The sequence below is a fragment of the Mesoplodon densirostris genome, chromosome 6 (assembly GCF_025265405.1).
Source record: "Mesoplodon densirostris isolate mMesDen1 chromosome 6, mMesDen1 primary haplotype, whole genome shotgun sequence".
In the NCBI taxonomy this organism is placed as follows: Eukaryota; Metazoa; Chordata; class Mammalia; order Artiodactyla; family Ziphiidae; genus Mesoplodon; species Mesoplodon densirostris.
Window position 1 is genome coordinate 10,468,488 of NC_082666.1, and position 20,103 is coordinate 10,488,590.

General features: G+C 39.0%; 1 protein-coding gene across 3 annotated transcripts in view; it reads left to right on the plus strand.

Moving 5' to 3' along the window:
- Positions 1-20,103, plus strand: part of SCAI (suppressor of cancer cell invasion) — a 114,616-nt gene that overhangs the window by 52,088 nt on the left and 42,425 nt on the right. For all 3 annotated transcript variants that reach the window (XM_060101246.1, XM_060101247.1, XM_060101249.1), the window contains one exon: positions 1,483-1,614. In XM_060101246.1, the coding sequence (XP_059957229.1) occupies positions 1,483-1,614 (132 nt within the window). The remainder of the gene's footprint in view (positions 1-1,482; positions 1,615-20,103) is intronic.

A 20,103-nucleotide genomic window follows, 5' to 3' on the forward strand; every position in this document is an offset into this window, starting at 1 on the left:
ATACTTTGGTTTCATTTCTGTGTACTTCCATTCTTTTCTCGACCTATTTCCCTTTTAGGTCTAATCACCGGGTCATTCCCTATCTTTTTGAAACATCACTAAACTGCAGAATAATAATGATGGTTGGTATTATACATTATATAGTGTTCAGACTTCTTTCACACCTGTCTTCACAGCAGTTATCTGAGGTAGCAGAACAAGTGTAAATTGCTTGTTTTTGTGGATTAAAAATGTGCAACTCAGTGTTAGCTATAGTTTTTTGTTTACAGTCACAAAACTAGAAAGTGTTTGGAACAGGAATGCTTCTTCTGTCTTATTCTGAGGCCCTTTCTGCTGCTGTTGTGACTCTGCATAGATTTCTTTCATGCTTTTGTATTGCCCACCATTTACTTAGAATTCAGTCCAGAGTAGCAGTTTCTCTTGTTGCTTTTGTCAAGACTTCCTTTAAAAAGAAATTGTCAACAAACCAGGTCAATAATTTGCCAGATGCTCTGTACTTAGCAGAACAAGTCTTTGAGCAGTTGTGTGCATTCAGTGCTCTTATGCTCCTGTGCCTATTTTGTAATCTGTGTTAGGACTGTATCACATATGGATTGGTGTCCTAGGGCTGCTGTAATAAATTACCACAAACTGGGTTGTTTACAACAAGAGAAATTTGTGCTCTCATACTGCAGGAGGCCATAAGTCCAAAGTCAGGGTATTGGCAGAATTGGTTCCTTTTTTAAAGCTCAGAGGGAGGATCTGTTCCATGCCTCTTGTCTAGCTTCTGGCGGTTCCTTGGCTTGTAGCTACATAATTCCAATCTCTGTCTTTTTCTTCATTTGGCTCTCTTCCCTCTGTGTCTGTGTCTTCACATGGCATTCTCCTCTCTGTGGGTGTCTGTCTCTGTGTCTTTTTTCCTCAGCTTGTAAGGATACCAGTCATATTGGATTAAGGGCTCACTCTATTCCAATATGACCTCATGTTAATTTACATCTTAATTATATCTGCAAACACCGTATTTCCAAATAAGTTTACATTGACAGTACAAGGGGTAAGGAGTTCAACGTATCTTTTTTTTTTTTTTTTTGCCGGGGGACACAATTTAACCCACAACAAAATATGTCCTTTTCTTTGTATCATCTTTTTTTTTTTTGCGGTACGCAGGCCTCTCACTGCTGTGGCCTCTCCCGTTGCGGGGCACAGGCTCCGGATGCGCAGGCTCAGCAGCCATGGCTCACGGGCCCAGCCGCTCCGCGGCATGTGGGATCTTCCCACACCAGAGCACGAACCCGTGTCCCCTGCATCGGCAGGCGGACTCTCAACCACTGCGCCACGAGGGAAGCCCCTTCCACACCATCTTATACTTAAATTATTTTGATGAGTTGATGGTAATCAGAAGATGTCTCTATCATTAAAAAAATGCTATCAGATGATATAACTAAGGTATGTTTCTCTTTTTATTTTCACCTACTTGGTAAATAGACATATGTTTTCTTACAGGACTGAATTTGCTCTTAAAGAAATCATGTCCTCTGGAGGAGCTGAAGATGACATCCCACAGGGAGAGAGGAAAACAGTTACAGATTTTTGTTACCTTCTGGATAAATCTAAGCAACTGTTCAACGGGTTAAGGTTAGTGGACTCTTGATGCCTTAAACTTTTATCTAGTTCTGTGTCTTTTTTTTCCATGGCTGATGTATAGTAAGTTTCTGAAAAGTTATGGATAGAATGTTATATAAATATCTGTACTAGAGATGATCATGCTTTTTTTCTTCATTCTCAGGTGAGAAAACAACAGAAGAGGATAACTTATATTGTTTTACTCAAGTTGAGAGAGCTGTTTTGTTAGATGGTCTTGTATACCTTACTCCACATCATACCTATTTTACATCTGATTTTACACATTGTGATAACTAAGGAGCCTGGGATGCATATGCAAGTGAACCTGGGGCTTCTCTCCTGTTACATTTTCTGTATGCTTGTTTATTTGCTTATTTCTTTTATTCTTTCTTTTTCTTAGGATAGAGTATCTGTTAACTAAAATAAGAGTGTTCTAGACAGTGTTATTTTTACATTAGTTGTGCGTGCCCTGACTGACTGGTAGCAGAAGCTATATGCGATTTTGTCAAAATGTGTCTTTGATTGTGTATTCTTGTGTGTGGCGGGTAAATAATTTTGTACCATTTTGTTTTATTTAAATGGTTTAGCCGTATTTCATTTCATGAGATTCTTAGGATATTGACTTACTTCAGACCTAAAGCTTCAATAGCTTAGTTTCAGTCATAAATAAATTCATGCTATGGGTAAAATACTAAGGATAAATAGGTTTTTGGGGGAAACTTTATATAGGAGTGAATAATTGTAAAGATTGTGAGTTATTTTTATTTTAATTAATTAATTATTGAAGTATAGTTGTTTACAGTGTCGTGTTTAGTGAGTTTTTTTTTTTTTCTGATAAACTATTTTTATTTATTTATTTATTTATTTTTGCTGTGTTGGGTCTTCGTTTCTGTGCGAGGGCTTTCTCCAGTTGCGGTGAGCGGGGGCCACTCTTCATCGCGGTGCACGGGCCTCTTACTGTCGTGGCCTCTCCCGTTCTGGAGCACAGGCTCCAGACGCACAGGCTCAGTAGTTGTGGCTCACGGGCCTAGTTTCTCCGCGGCATGTGGGATCTTCCCAGACCAGGGCTCGAACCCGTGTCCCCTGCATCGGCAGGCGGATTCCCAACCACTGCGCCACCAGGGAAGCCCAGTGAGTTATTTTTAATTTGCAGTTTATTTCTGGGTAAAAATGCAATCTTCTTTTCACATATTGTATAATTTTATTCTACATCCCTAGGATCGGAATTGTACTGACAGAGTTTATTTTAAAGAATATATCTTTTTGGGTTTCCCTGGTGGCGCAGTGGTTAAGAATCCACCTGCCAGTTCAGGATACATGGGTTCGAGCCCTGGTCTGGGAAGATCCCACATGCCGTGGAGCAACTAAGCCCGTGCACCACAACTACTGAGCCTGTGCTCTAGAGCCCGTGAGCCACAACTACTGAGCCCACATGCCACAACTACTGAAGCCCACGCACCTAGAGCTCGTGCTCCACAACAAGAGAAACCACCGCAATGAGAAGCCCATGCACCGCAACAAAGAGTAGCCCCCGCTTGCTACAACTAGAGAAAGCCTGCACGCAGCAATGAAGATCCAATGCAACCAAAAATAATAAATAAATTAATTAATTTAAAAAATTCTTTTTAAAGAATGTATCTTTTTGAATTTATTTATTTATTTATTTATTTATTTATTTATTTATCTGGTTGCTCTGGGTCTTAGTTGCAGCAGGCGGGCTCCTTAGTTTTGGCTCGTGGGCTCCTTATTTGCCGCTCACTGGCTCCTTAGATGTGGCATGCAGGCTCCTTAGTTGTGGCATGTGAACTCTTAGTTATAGCATGCATGTGGGATCTAGTACCCTGACCAGGGATTGAACCCCCAGCCCCCTGCACTGGGAGCACAGAGTCTTAACCACTGCACCACCAGGGAAGTCCCTAAAGATTATATCTTTAATCAACTATACTCCAAGACACTTCTTTAAAAAAATTTTTTTAAAGTCCAATCTATCAAAATAATAAGTCTCTAAAATGCAATGTTAGGAATAAGGCAAAGCCTCTGACTGGGAGGAGTTGGAACACATTTACAAAGCCTACTTCATGGAGTTACATACAGCTGAGAGAATAAGGAAGGATAAGAAAGTTCTGTGAGTTAAGTTTACTGCCTATCAGAAGTTTATTGCCCTTCTGCTTTATAAGTTTTTTGAATCTTGCCTGTAGATTTTTTGACTCTACTATAGTTGCTTAAGGTTTAATCATTTTGTTACTCTGCTGCTTAGTTGTGGTGTTAGTAGAATGTTTGGAGTCTACTTATATGTAATTTACCTGGCTTCGTAAACAGTAAATAATGTTGAGCAACTAAAATGCTATGCCCATTTTCATTCCCACCTCCCCAGAGAAGAATGCCCTTAAGTGAGGAGGGTAACCTGCACTGGGTAATGCACCTTTCTGCTCACCTTGGAGATACTGAAGGAGCTTTTAACTCACATCGGTTATTAAATAACTGCATGAGAGTAAATATGTCTTCACAATAAAAAATATATATATATATCTTTTTAAAAATTTACAATTATAAAGATAATACAGGGTCATCAAATGAGTCCTCCATGACCACTGTATTTAAAGCTAAACTTTCAATCACTTTCTCATCTCTATATTCATTTAATTTTCTTCATAAAACTCATCACTACCTCAAGTGATCTTATTTGCTTATGATGTCTTCCTACATTAGAATGAAATATCCCTAGGAGTAGGACCCTATGTGTCACTGTTTCTCTGCTATCTAAGCCAGGGTCTTGCACGTCACAGGTGCTTCACAAACATCTGTTAAATGAAGGATTCCAAAGACAACGTTCTTAACTCCCACACTCTGCTGTTTCCTATTTTGTGCTACAGAAGAGATCTTTGAGATCATTTTGGTTTCTTTTGCTTTATAGATTAAATGCATCTTTTTAAAGAATTCTTTTCTTTCACTATTATAATTCAGAAAACGACCCCAGTACACCCTGGTTTGAAGTCTTTTTTTTTTTTTTAGTAAATAAATAAATAAATAAATTTATTTATTTTATTTTTGGCTGAGTTGGGTTTCAGCCAAAACCTTGTGAACAAGTTCCTTGTGTTTCCAGTTCTCTTGAATGTATACCTAGGAGTGAAATTGCTGGCTCATATGGTACTTATTCTAAGTTTAACATTTTGAGGAACTTCTAGACTGTTTTTCCAGGAGACTGTACCACCAGCAATGTATGAGGGTTCCAATTTCTCCACATCCTCACCAACACTTGTTATTGTCTGTCTTTTTGATGCCATCCTAGTGTGTGTGAAGTTGTATCTCATTATGGTTTTGATTTGCATTTCCCTAATGACTAATGATGTTGAGCATCTTTTCATGTACTTATTGGCCTTTTTTTTTTTTTTATGGTACGCGGGCCTCTCACTGTTGTGGCCTCTCCCGTTGCAGAGCACAGGCTCCGGATGCACAGGCTCAGCAGCCATGGCTCACAGGCCCAGCTGCTCCGCGGCATATGGGATCCTCCCAGACCGGGGCACGAACCCGTATCCCCTGCATCGGCAGGCGGACTCTCAACCACTGCGCCACCAGGGAGGCCCTATTGGCCATTTTTATGTCTTTTTTTTGGAGAAAATATTTATTCCAGTCCTTTGATCATTTTCAGATAGGTTTATTTATCTTTTAGTTTTAAAGTTGTAGTCATTTTCTGTATATTCTGGATACAAGTTCCTTGTAAGATGTAATGATTTGCAGATATATATTTTCCCGTTCTATGAGTTGTCTCATCACTTTCTTGATGGTGTCCCTTGAAGCACAAATACTTTTAATTTTAATAAAGTCCAACTCGTCATTCTCTTTCATCACTTGTATTTTTGGTGTCATATCTAAGAAATGATCGCCTAACCTGCGGTCACTGAGATTTACTCGGATGATGTTTCCTTCTAAGAGTCTTGTGGTTTTAGCTCTTACATTTAGGTCTGTGAACCATTTTGTGTTAACTTTTTTATAAGTTTTTTATGATTTTTATTTTATTTTATTTTTATTTTTGGCTGCGTTGGGTCTTCATTGCTGCACGCGGGCTTTATCTGGTTGCTGTGAGCAGGGGCTACTCTTCATTGCGGTGTGCAGGCTTCTCATTGTGGTGGCTTCTCTTGTTGTGGAGCACGGGCTCTAGGTGCGCGGGCTTCAGTAGTTGTGGCGTGCGTGCTCAGTAGTTGTGGCTCATGGGCTCTAGAGTGCAGGCTCAGTAGTTGTGGCACATGGGGTTCGTTACTCCACGGCATGTGGGATCTTCCCAGAGCAGGGCTCGAACCCATGTTCCCTGCCTTGGCAGGTGGATTCTTAACCACTGCGCCACCAGGGAAGCCCCATTTTGTGTTAACTTTTGTGTATGGTATGAGATCTTAAGCATTTCTTTATCAGAAAACATATTTTTTTTCAATTGATTAATTCATTTTTTCTTTCTTCTTGCTTGTTCCCTGTTTCTCCTTTCTTGTTCATACCTGTAATGCTTAGATTGAGTTTGCAATCTAAAGCCTCTATTAATCATCTACTCTGTTTTGATTTTCATCTCTATTCTTTTTCTCAGCATTTTTAGAAAATGTATTCAGTTTGTCCACCATATGCCCAACACGTTTCACCTTGTCATTTCATATCAGTGGTTTTCGCTATACTGCTTTTTAAAAAACTAGATATTATGTATTTGATCCAAAGTTTACTAGCTGTTCTATCTGTATATTCAAGTAAGACAGACACTAGAAATTTTGATGTGTTTGTGAATGGAAATTCTTTATTCAGTATGTCTGAGAAGCATATTGAATTTAGCAGTGGCATTTCTCTTCTTAAAAAGGGTTATTTTTCCGGATCTGATTCTGAATCATAAATGAATCATAAAGTTCAAGTAGTCTTCTGTTGGAGACTCTCTGCTGGACTCAAATCACTCTCTGACTGCTGAAACAGTAACAATGACAGAACGCACTTCCACATAGCACTCCACAGTGTATAAATCACTTTCAGGTACATCTCTATCCTTTGGCCACATACCAAAAATACGTGTTACCTAAAAATGAAGGTGAACTTCACCTTCTTTTTCAATGTTTTGGTTGTGTAAATATATTTTACCAGCTCAAAACTGTTCTCATTTTGATTTTTTTTTTTTGGCCACACCGTGCGGCTGGTGGGATCTTAGTTCCCCAACCAAGGCTTGAATCTGGGCCTATGGCACTGAAAGCGCCAAGTCCTAACCACTGGACTGCCAGGGAATGCCCTCATTTTGATTCTTTTAAAGTGCCATTTTAACTATAACAAAGGTTTTATTTACTTTTAGAATAACGGCAGAGTAAAATTGTGTCTGTGGAAATAGTAGGAAGCCCTAATACATGGAAAAATTGTGTGAGATCTAATCTTTAGGACTGTTTATTCATTGTCAGAGAAGTTTATTATAATGCTTAGGATACCTATTTCAGTTTAGTTCTTGAGTAGTTAAAACTATATTGGGTTCAGGAATTAATCCTTTTCCTACAACTCAAAATCAAAAAAACAAACAATCTGATTAGAAAATGGTCAGAAGATCTGACTGGTTATTTTTCCAAAGAAGATGTACAGATGGTCAACAGGTACATGAAAATGTGCCCAACATTGTTAATCATCAGGAAAATGCAAATCAAAGCACAATGAGATATCACCTCACACCTGTCAGAATGGCTGTTATCAAAGAGACAAAGAAATACCACGTGTTGGTAAGGATGTGAAGAAAAGGGAGCCCTTGTGCACTGTTGGAGGGAATGTACATTGGTGCAGCCACCATAGAAGACCGTATGGAGGTTCTTAAAATGTTAAAACTACCACAGGATCCAGCAATTCTATTTCTGGGCATTTATGCGAAGAAAATGAAAACACTAACTTGAAAAGATATATACACCCCCATATTCACTGAAGCATTATTTACAGTAGCCAAGATATGGAAGCAATGTAAGTGTCCACTGGTGGATGAATGGATAAAGAAATTGTGGAATATATATATATATATATATATATATATATATATATATATATATATATATATATGAATATTCTTCAACCATTAAAAATGAAGGAAATCTTGGAATTTACAACCTGGATAGACCTTGAGGGTATTATGCTGAAATGAAATAAGTCGCGCAAAGAAAGACAAATACCATATAATCTCACTTTATGTAGAATCTAAAAATAACAAAAACCAAAGCAAAAGACAAAAGAAACAACCGAGCTCATGGGTACAGAGGACAGATTGGTGATTGCCAGCGGCAGAAGAGGGGGGCTGGGATGCAATGGGTGAAGGGGGTTAAAAAGTGCAAACTTACAGCTATAGCATAAATATGTAATAGGGATATAATGTACAGTGTGGTGACTATAGTTAATAATACTGTATTGTATATTTGGAAGTTGCTAAAAAGTTGATCTTAAAAGTTCTCATCACAAGAAAAAATAATTTGTTATCTACGTATGGTGATGGATGTTATTATTGTGACTTATTGTGGTGATCGTTTCATGATTTCATTCTGACCTAGAAAAGTGGGTAAGCAAATCCACCAGGGATTTATTTTCAGTGTTTTGTGTGAAGGGTCTCCTTCATTTTATTTTTTTATTTTTATTTTTTAAATATTTATTTATTTGGTTGCACCAGGTCTTAGTTGCGGCAGGCAGGCTCCTTAGTTGAAGCTCGCTGCCTTCGTAGTTGTGGCACGTGGGCTCCTTAGTTGTGGCCTGTGAACTCTTAGTTGTGGCATTCATGTGGGATCTAGTTCCCTGACCAGGGATCGAATCCGGGCCCCCTGCATTGGGAGTGTGGAGTCTTAACCACTGCACCACCAGGGAAGTCCCAGGTCCCCTTCATTTTAAACAAGCCTTAATTATTTCTACAAAAACTAGATTTATGGTGAGTAAAGTATATATCTTCTCTATATGCTTTTGGGTTTTTGTTTGAGCAGATGTGGCTAGTGCCAATGCAAGTCTGTAGTTTACTGAGAGATTAGTACTTTGACTCTTTTCCTTTTCATTTTTAAGAAAATGTATTTTATTTATTTTTATCTGTGTTGGGCCTTCATTACTGCATGCATGCTTTCTCTAGTTGCGGCAAGCTACTCTTCATTGCACTGCACGGGCTTCTCATTGCGGTGGCTTCTCTTGTTGCAGAGCATGGTCTCTAGGTGCACCGGCTCAGTAATTGTGGCTCACGGGCTCAGTAGTTGTGGCGCACGGGCTTAGTTGTTCCGTTGCATGTGGGATCTTCCCGGACCAGGGCTCGAACCCGTGTCCCCTGCATTGGCAGGCGGATTCTTAACCACTGTGCCACCAGGGAAGCCCCTTTCTTTTCTTTTCTTTTTTTTTTCTTTTTCTCTTTTTTTTGCGGTACGCGGGCCTCTCACTGTTGTGGCCTCTCCCGTTGCGGAGCACAGGCTCCGAACGCGCAGGCTCAGTGGCCATGGCTCATGGGCCCAGCTGCTCCACGGCATGTGGGATCTTCCCGGATTGGGGCACAAACCCATGTCCCCTGCATCGGCAGGCGGACTCTCAACCACTGCGCCACCAGGGAAGCCCCTTTCTTTTCATTTTTAAAGAAAATTCATTTCACACACACCCACAGAATAATATAGAACTATTAAAAAGATGTTGGTGGAGATATAAATGAAAAGTTGCCCACAGTATGTGGTTAAATTAAAAAAAAGCAAATTGTGAAAATAGTATTTTTTACATGATCTTGTTTTATCAGAAGTTCTCTGTTAAATTTATGTTCTATAAGCCATATTAACTCTTAGTGGGGACTCTTTGCTCTTAGTGCTCAGTTTGGTCTCTTTCTTCTGGGGGGCTGATATTCTCATGGTGTCTGGTGCATGTGAGTGTGTGTATTTTCTGTGCTTGTTTATATAAATGAAAGTGTTTTGTTCATTGTTAGACCTCGATTGGAAAGCGATCAGAAGATCTGTAGGTCTGTTAGTTGCCCCTGGTGGTGGGTTGGAGGGATGTGTGGCATTCTTGCCCACACTTTTCTCCGAAGAACCTCTTTGAGTTATGGAAATTAAACACATCTCTGCTTTCAAGCGTTGATGTAGTTTTTGCACATTTCTTTTGAAATAGAAAAGATTCCTTGGGAATAATTAAAAGAATAGTTTTTTTGGTTGTCTCCCTCCCAACCCCCCATTTTTGTGTTGGTCTGAATAGAAAACAGAATCACAGTGCTTATAGAGAAAGAGAAACATATTGGGAGTGGCTCTGGACCAGTTTTGGAACTTCTGGGAAAGGGGTGGAAGTGGGAGTCCAGGTGGGATAGCATCAGCTTTTTTTTTTTTTTTTAATAAATTTATTTATTTATGGCTGCATTGGGTCTTCGTTGCTGTGCGTGGCTTTCTCTAGTTGTGACGAGCTGGGGCTACTCTTCGTTGTGGTGTGCGGACTTCTCATTGCGGTGGCTTCTCTTGTTGTGCAGCACGGGCTGTAGGCACGTGGGATTCAGTAGTTGTGGCACAAGGGCTTAGTTGCTCCGCGTCATGTGAGATCTTCCCAGGACAGGGCTCGAACCTGTGTCCCCTCCATTGGCAGGCAGATTCTTAACCACTGCGCCACCAGGCAAGTCCCAGAATCAGCTTTTAACATGGGGCCTGTGATTCCCAGCCTTCCCTTCACTGTTGGTGCTTATCTTTTGGCAAGCTTTCCTTTGTGTTTTCTCTTTCTTTCTTGAGTTCACAAGCTGGTTATTAAACTTATTATTGCAATGTTAATATGCTTGCAGAAAAGTACACGTATTATAAGTGTATTTTTTGCAAACTGAACATATCCATGGGCCTTGTACTTGGACAAAGAAAGAGAACATACAGCACAGCAGCAACCCCCTTGTATTCCCTCACTTGGGCTTTTTAACTGTTTATGAGCAGAGTGAAAAAGTATGTTTCAGTGCATGAAAGGCTAGAGTTTCTATATACGTAATGCCTTATTTGGGTACAATAAACTTTCTCTTTACTCTTTTTTTTTTTTTTAGTTTAATAAGACATTTATTCTATCATATTCTCTTTACTCTTGAAGGTGTATCTTTTCGCCTTATATGTAGTAAGTTGTCATCCAAGTTGTCAGAGCCTTTTCATTTTCCCAGCCATGAATATCTTTTTTTAAATATTTTTTTAAATGAGTGAGATTTTTGTAGTGGCCCAATATACAGCCAAATATGTAAATATTCAACAGTAAGTAAAAAAAGTGCATTTTCTGATATCAGGCAGCAGGGCTTGATATAGATCTATTAGACCAACTTTATTTATTTATTGGAGTATTATTGCTTTACAATGTTGTGTTAGTTTCTGCTGTACAACGAAGTGTATCAGCTACATGTATACATATATCCCCTCTCTCTTGAACCTCCCTCCCACCCCCACCCCCCATCCCAGCCCTCTAGGTCATCACAGAGCACCGAGCTGAGCTCCCTGTGCTATACAGCAGCTTCCCACTAGCTGTCTGTTTTACACATGGTAGTGTATATATGTCAATGCTACTTACTCAATTCATCCCACCCTCCCCTTCCCCGCCATGTCCACAAGTCCGTTCTCTACATCTGTGTCTCTTTTCCTGCCCTGCAAATAGGTTCATCAGTACCATTTTTCTAGATTCCGTATATATGAGTTAATTTACGATGTTTGTGTTTCTCTTTCTGACTTCCTTCACTCTGTATGACAGACTCTAGGTTCACGCACATCACTACAACTTGACTGAAAATACCTCCTTATAATATGTGCATAATAAATAATCTCTTCTATCCACTCACTGTGTAAGAAAACATAGTCCAGAGAGTGAGAAATAGATAAGATGAATGGCGTATTGCTTATAATAGCTCTTGCATATGTAGTTACAGTAGTAATGAAGTGAGAATGATGTTAGAAATAGCTTTCAATAATGTCAGAAAACCATCAAAAGCCTAAGTGCTTGCAGGGTTCTAGTTACCATGGTGACTAAGACTGTCGAAGCAGAATGGAATACTTGATGAGATTATTTAAGGCAGCATCTTGAGACATGTATTTGAGATATGCACCTGTGCCTACCAGTGATATCCATGACTTTTGAAACAGCAGAGGCCTGCAAATCACTAATTATTGACTCCAGAGGAGCAAATACTCAAAGCCAAAATAAATGTTGGAGGCAATAAAGAAACAAATATGCAAAGAAGTGCACCAAAGTGAAGTGTATTGATCTTAAATAAAAGTAATGGCAGAAATTTTGATTAAACATGCTCCTTATATTTCAAAGTAAAGAAGAAATCCTCTACTATGCTTTCTTCAACAGCCTATTTTTAGGATGCCCTGGTTCCTATATAGGAAAGGATAACTGAGAAATTAACAGTTTTTTTCCACTGTCCCCTTTCTCCCCCCACCCCCTCTTGCGCTCTCTCTTACTTCTCTCGTCCCTCTTTTTTTCTCATTTCTCTTCCTTCTTCAACAAATTAGTACTTTCCTAGAGGCAAAGGTCTGCGAAGAGGTAATAATAAAGTATATGTTATTTCAGAGGTAATACTCTAAACTACCTGTACAAGCTTGTGATGCCTGCTTTCATTTTATATGGTTTGCTACCCAAAATAGTTGCACTTGCAGTTGAGGTGGGCTGCCACCAGGGTGCAGTAGGTGTCATAATCACGTGATCTAGAGAAGCATTGACTGACAGAAATTTAATGTGAGCCACAAATGTGATTTAAAATTTTTCTAGTAGCCAGGTTTTAAAAACGTAAAAAGAAAAAAGTGAAATTAATTTTAACAGTATATTTTATTTGATCCAATATATCTAAAATATTTTCTTTCAGCATGTAATCAATATAGAAAAAGTATTGAGATCTTTTACATTCTTTTTTTTCATACTGAGTTTTTGAAGTACACTGAATATTTTACACTTTCACACATTTCAATTCTAATTAGACACATTTCAAGTACTCATTAGCCACATGTGGCTATTGGCTCAGGCAGAATTCCTCCACCTTTCATTTCTGTTCTCAAAATGGTCCACTGTGCTTTCCAGTGGATACATACTGGCTGTTTTGGGAGGTTCTCTTCTTCATAGTCCATCTTCTGTCCCCATTGTTTCTTCTCTCTCTTCCTGCACAGATACTGATAGCGTGCAGGTCTTTTGGCTGTTGGTGATTTATTCCCACCCGTTTGTATTTTGGGATTTGAAGGCTACTTTATCGCTTACTATTTTAGTTTTCTGAGGCTATCATAACAAAATACCACACTCTGGGTGGCTTAAACAACAGAAGTTTATTCTCTCACAGTTCTGGAGGCTGGAAGTCCAAGGTCAACATGTCGGCAGGGTTGGTTCCTGCTAAAGCCTCTCTCCTTGGCTTGCAAATGGCCATTTTCTTGCTCTGTCCTCACATGGTCGTCTCTTTGAGCATGTGCATCCCAGGTGTCTCTCTGTGTGCCCTAATCTTCTGCTTATTAGGACACAACTCAGAGTTTTTGACTTGTTATCAAAACAAGTCACAATGTTGTTGTCAACAGCATTCTAAGAGTGAGCTCCCAGAGAAGGACTTTACTAATGTAGAATCAAAATCTAGGTTGTTTTTCCCTGTGGTAGAAAGGAGAGAGTATTAGATTACAGGCGCAAAGGGGTTATGAATTTCAGTCATAACTCAACAGTTTACCAGCCATGAGTTCCCAGGCAAATCATTTAAGCTCTCTGATCCTCATTTTAGTGTGTGTGTGTGTGTGTGTGTCTGTGGGTGTCTGTGTGTGTGTGTTTATGTGTATTACACATACCTATGCTGGGGAAGCCATGCATTTTAGGACCAGACTAAGGAAAGAGAAGCCAATGAAAGAGACTGTTAGAACAGAAAGAAGAGAGAGTTACAACATGGTGAGGAAGTGATGAGCCATGTCAATGTCATAGGGAGAACTGATATAAGGACTGGAAAGTGGCTATTGGACTTGGATTTTAGATGTTGGTAGGCATCAGTGATCTTAGCTAATTCATTTTAGTAAAGGTGGTTGATTTATGGAAACTTGGAAGAAACTTGGTAAGTGCCATCTCAACTTTACATTTGAAACATCTCTGAGAAGTAGGTTTAATCATTTCCACTAATAGTCTCCCAACTTTCACTGATAAGAATTGAGGATTTTAAAACACAGTGAGATTAGCGTCGCGCTTTCGATTTCCTCTGAAAACTTGGCAAAAGAATATGAGCAGCCAATTTATAACAAAGGTGCCTTTGCAAAATGTGAAATAGAAGGTCATTTAGCTTGTGGGATAATTCACACAGCCCCATTTAATTTAATTCCATGGACCATTAATTTCCCATCTCCACCGACAGTAATAATGACCAAATGGTATATTCAGAGTTTAAAACCAGAGTCAAGCTCTGAATAGTAGAGGAATTTATCTAAAACTCTTTATAAAGTACCTTAGTTAATTTTGGACTCTAATCATATTAGAGTATAATAGCTTCTATGATATGTTTCACTAGAAAAAGGGTGATCATGGGACTTACCCTTTAGGAAGTTTTTTTTTAAAAAAAACTTAAACACTGTTTTGAAAAAGACATTGCTGTCTTTATAGCTGAGTCTTCAGACTGGAATGGTAGATGCTCTAAATTCTTTTAACAAAAATTGTATAGAATTTAGTCAACATTGTTCATAGCTATAAATCAGAAAATACTTGTATATTACAACTTACGTTTGGAGCCTTGTTCTAACCCTTTTAGGCCGACCACGTTTTATGTGCTTTTAGCCCTCATAGAAAAGTCCCTTCCTCTAAAGCCCTTTCCACTGAACACCTGAAATTATATAGTCATGAAATAAAATACTGAGTTCTAATTCTGTTTTCTCCCTTGACAAGATATATTACTGAGGTTTATTAAATTTGTCAGTTTGGGAAATGCAAAGGAACTTGTAGGCAAATGCTTACTTGAAAATTTGCAGAGAGGCTTTACATAGTATCTTTAAAGAAGCACTCAAGGGTTATCAGTTCTCATGAAGTTGATGTTGCTGCCTAATGCTTTTATATAAAATACTGTCTTCCTAGCAGTAGCCACTTGGTAAGAGTCTTAAAGATTCTAACAGCAACTTCAATTTAAAAATAACTGATTAGGGCTTCCATGGTGGCGCAGTGGTTGAGAGTCCGCCTGCCGATGCAGGGGATACGGGTTCGTGCCCCGGTCTGGGAGGATCCCATATGCCGCGGAGCGGCTGGGCCCGTGAGCCATGGCCGCTGAGCCTGCGCGTCCAGAGCCTGCGCGTCCGGAGCCTGTGCTCCGCAGCGGGGGAGGCCACAACAGTGAGAGGCCCGCATACCGCAAAAAAAAAAAAAAAAAAATAAAAATAAAAATAACTGATTAGGGCTTCCATGGTGGCGCAGTGGTTGAGAGTCCGCCTGCCGATGCAGGGGACACGGGTTCGTGCCCCGATCCCGGAAGATCCCACATGCCGCGGAGCGGCTGGGCCCGCGAGCCATGGCCGCGGAGCCTGTGTGTCCGGAGCCTGTGCTCCGCAACGGGAGAGGCCACAGCGGTGGGAGGCCCGCGTACAGCAAAAAAAAAAATAAATAAATAAATAAAAATAACTGATTAGAGAAGCAAGAAGAACTACAGTCCTGCAGCCTGTGGAACAGAAACCACATTCACAGAAAGATGGACAAGATGAAAAGGCAGAGGGCTATGTACCAGATGAAGGAACAAGATAAAACCCCAGAAAAACAACTAAATGAAGTGGAGGTAGGCAACTTTCCAGAAAAAGAATTCAGAATAATGATAGTGAAGATGATCCAGGACCTCAGAAAAAGAATGGAGGCAAAGATCAAGAAGATGCAAGAAATGTTTAACAAAGACCTAGAAGAATTAAAGGACAAATAAACAGAGATGAACAATACAATAACTGAAATGAAAACTACACTAGAAGGAATCAATAGCAGAATAACTGAGGCAGAAGAACAGATAAGTGACCTGGAAGACAGAATGGAATTCACTGCTGGAATTCACTGCTGTGGAACAGAATAAAGAAACAAGAATGAAAAGAAATGAAGACAGCCTAAGAGACCTCTGGGACAATATTAAACGCAAACACATTCTCATTATAGGGGTCCCAGAAGGAGAAGAGAGAGAAAAAGGACCCGAAAAAATATTGGAAGAGATTATAGTCGAAAACTTCCCAAACATGGGAAAGGAAGTAGCCACCCAAGTCCAGGAAGCGCAGTGAGTCCCATTCGGGATAAACCCAAGGAGAAACATGCCGAGACACATAGTAATCAAATTGGCAAAAATTAAAGACAAAAATTATTGAAAGCACCAAGGGAAAAATGACAAATAACATACAAGGGAACTCCCTTAAGGTTGACAGCTGGTTTCTCAGCAGAAACTCTATAAGCCAGAAGGGAGTGGCATGATATACTTAAAATGATGAAGGGAAGAACCTACAACCAAGATTACTCTACCTGACAAGGATCTCATTCAGATTCGATGGAGAAATCAAAAGCTTTACAGACAAGCAAAAGCCAAGAGAATTCAGCACCACCAAACCAGCTCTACAACAAATGCTAAAGGAACTTCTCTAAGTGGGAAACACAAGACAAGAAAAGGACCTACTAAAAAAACACCCCCCCCAAAAAAAAACCCAAAACAATTAAGAAAATGGTCATAGGAACATACATATCGATGATTACCTTAAACATGAATGGATTAAATACTCCAACCAAAAGACATGGGCTTGCTGAATGGATACAAAAACAAGACCCATCTATATGCTGTCTACAAGACACCCACTTCAGACCTAGGGACACATACAGACTGAAAGCGAGGGGATGGAAAAAGATATTCCGTGCAAATGGCAATAAAAAGAAATCTGGAGTAGCAATACTCATATCAGATAAAATACACTTTAAAATAAAGAATGTTACAAGAGACAAAGAAGGACACTACATAATGATCAAGGGATCAATCCAAGAAGAAGATATAACAATTATAAATATATATGCACCCAACATAGGAGCACCTCAGTACATAAGGCAACTGCTAACAGCTATAAAAGAGGAAATCGACAGTAACACAATAATAGTGGGGGACTTTAACACCTCACTTACACCAATGGACAGATCATCCAAAAGGAAAATAAATAAGGAAACAGAAACTTTAAAAGACACAATAGACCAGATAGATTTAATTGATATTTATAGGACATTCCATCCAAAAACAGCAGATTACACCTTCTTCTCAAGTGCGCACGGAACATTCTCCAGGATAGATCACATCTTGGGTCACAAATCAAGCCTCAGTAAATTTAAGAAAATTGAAATCATATCAAGCATCTTTTCTGACTACAACGCTATGAGATTAGAAATGAATTACAGGGAAAAAAATGTAAAAACCACAAACACATGGAAGCTAAACAATACGTTACTATATAACCAAGAGATCACTGAAGAAATCAAAGAGGAAATCAAAAAATACCTAGAGACAAATGACAATGAAAACACGATGATCCAAAACCTGTGGGATGCAGCAAAAGCAGTTCTAAGAGGCAAGTTTATAGCTATACAAGCCTACCTCAAGAAACAAGAAAAATCTGAAATAAACAATCTAACCTTACACCTAAAGGAACTAGAGAAAGAAGAACAAACAAAACCCAAAGTTAGCAGAAGGAAAGAAATAAAGATCAGAGCAGAAATAAATGACATAGAAACAAAGAAAACAATAGCAAAGATCAATAAAACTAAAAGCTGGTTCTTTGAGAAGATAAACAAAATTGATAAACCATTAGCAAGACTCATCAAGAAAAAGAAGGAAGGACTCAAATCAATAAAATTAGAAATGAAAAAGGAGAAGTTACAACAGACACCGCAGAAATACAAAGCATCCTAAGAGACTACTACCAGCAACTCTATGCCAATAAAATGGACAACCTGGAAGAAATGGACAAATTCTTAGAAAGGTATAACCTTCCAAGACTGAACCAGGAAGAAACAGAAAATATGAACAGACCAATCACAAGTAATGAAATTGAAACTGTGATTAAAAATCTTCCTGCAGGGCTTCCCTGGTGGCACAGTGGTTGAAAGTCCGCCTGCTGATGCAGGGAACACGGGTTCGTGCCCTGGTCCGGGAAGATCCCACATGCCATGGAGCAGCTAGGCCTGTGAGCCATGGCTTCTGACCCTGCGCGTCTGGAGCCTGTGCTCCGCAACGGGAGAGGCCACAACAGTGAGAGGCTCGCGTACTGCAAAAAAAAAAAAAAAAAAAAAAAAAAAAAAAATTGGAGACTAATAAGAACCTGCTGTATAAAAAAATAAATAAAAATTAAAAATTAAAAAAAAACAAAACTAGTACTAAACTTTCTTTGGGTTATTTGTATGGAAATATGTTAATATAAATGTTTCAGACATTACATGAAATTCCTAAAAATCTTATATGTTCTGGTATAATGTTGTAAGTCATAATTCTAGTTATTATTTTAAAATGGATATCTCAGAAATAACTTAAAAAAATAAAAATAAAAATAACTGATTAGCTCTTCCTAATGCAACCTCTCACTAGAGATCCATGGAGACATAAAAAGGATAAAAACTTGCAATAAATTTGGAAATTAGTGTCTGTAGTTAACCTATTCGATAATCTGAAATGAGTTTCTACTTATCGTAAGGATAATGGAAATAGATTTAAAACTGGAATTGCTAGTTCATTCTTGTAATGTAGTGTCTGAAAATTTTGGGTAGGAAAACCTTTTGCTTTTTTACTCATTGTCTTAACATCTGGTACAGAAATGCAAATCTTCTTTTACTCATTAATTCCACTTACAGAAATTTGCCTTTTACTCATATCACATAACTATTCAAGTTTATTAGTATGAAGATGTTTATTGCAGCATTTATGACAGGGAAAAACTGGAAGCAAGATGAATGTCCATCAGGAGGGGATTTGTTAAGTAAATTGGTTCATTATATACTACACACTACACAGTAAATATTGATGTAATCCTATATGCATTAAAGAAACCTGATATATTATTAAACTAAAAAGGCATGTTACAGAATATTATATATAGTTTGATCCCATTTATGTAAAATAATAGATAAACTGATGTATATTTAAATATAGAGAGAAAATGCATTTTCAGTGGTGGTTATTTCTGGGAGCTAGAAAGGAAAAGCAGTAAGGTGTTTTTTATTTCTTGCTTTATACACTGTATAGTATTTTTGTTTTCTAAGAGACGTATTTTCAAAACTGAAAAAGAGGGACTTCCGTGGTGGCGCAGATGTTCAGAATCCACCTACCACTGCAGGCAACATGGGTTCGAGCCCTGGTCTGGGAAGATCCCACATGCCGCGGAACAACTAAGCTCATAAGCCACAACTACTGAGCCCGTGCACCTAGGGCCCATGCTCTGCAACAAAGAGAAGCCACTGCAATGAGAAACCTGTGCACCGTGACAAAGAGTAGCCCCAGCTCACTGCAACTAGAGAAAGCCCGTGTGCAGCAATGAAGACCCAACACAGCTATAAATTTAAAAATTAATTAATTAATTAATTAGTTTGTTTATTTTAAAAGAAATTGAAAAAGAAAGAAAAATATAAGGTCTCTGTGACAGATTGTTTGTAGAAGTCATTCCCTTCCCCATATCCATGCCCATGAGTCATCCCCCTCTCACACTGACGCTGGGCTTGGCCATGAGATTGTTTTGCCTGATGAGACAGTGCAAACATGACGGAAAGACTTGAAAAGAAAAGTGCATATCTGAGCTGCCCTCCCTTTTGCTGCTATTGGGGATCCTTGCAACCACCTCATGTAAATGGACCCAAGCTAGCCTGTTAGGTGATGAGAAACATGTGACCCAACACCTTAGCCGCCAGCCAGGCTAAACATTCAAGGCAAGCCATCCACTACTAGCTGTCCACAGTTGCATGAGTGAGGTAGGACGTGTACCATGCTGTAATCAATGAATATTTATTATTCCTTTATAACACAAATGGCTTTTGAGAGTACAACGCTCTCAAGATTTCATTGACTCTGTTTGATTCAGGTTAGCTTCCACGTACCAATAGCCATGCCCACAGTATTTCGAGACACTCCCCTCTCTTCTAGACTCTTTTACAGGTAACCTTGAGCTTATCAGGCTTCTACAAGACAGGCAAATCCTTAGATTCTTTCCCCAGATCCATTTTGTCCCCCTGAAAGAATGTACTTGGCGCCACTTTCATAAATTTCTTCACAGGCTTTAATGAAGAGGTTTTGCCCTGGGGATGAGACTGTCTAGGTGCTGCTTATAGCTAGCATTTCTCAATTGGGTCTTTTACATTTATGCGTTAGAAATTGTTGTATTTTTCAATCTTGAAAGTTCTGGAATTTGTGGATTTCCTCTTTTCCTTTTCAGCCCTGCTCACAGCTAGTTCTTGTTTGAGTTCATCTCTTTCTTATATTTTGTTACATATGCTTAATAACATACTGTTTCCTGGCTTATTTGTATAAATCCACAAGTTCATTAGTCACATTATCTACTTTCCAAGTTATTGCAGGCAAATGCGGTTTTG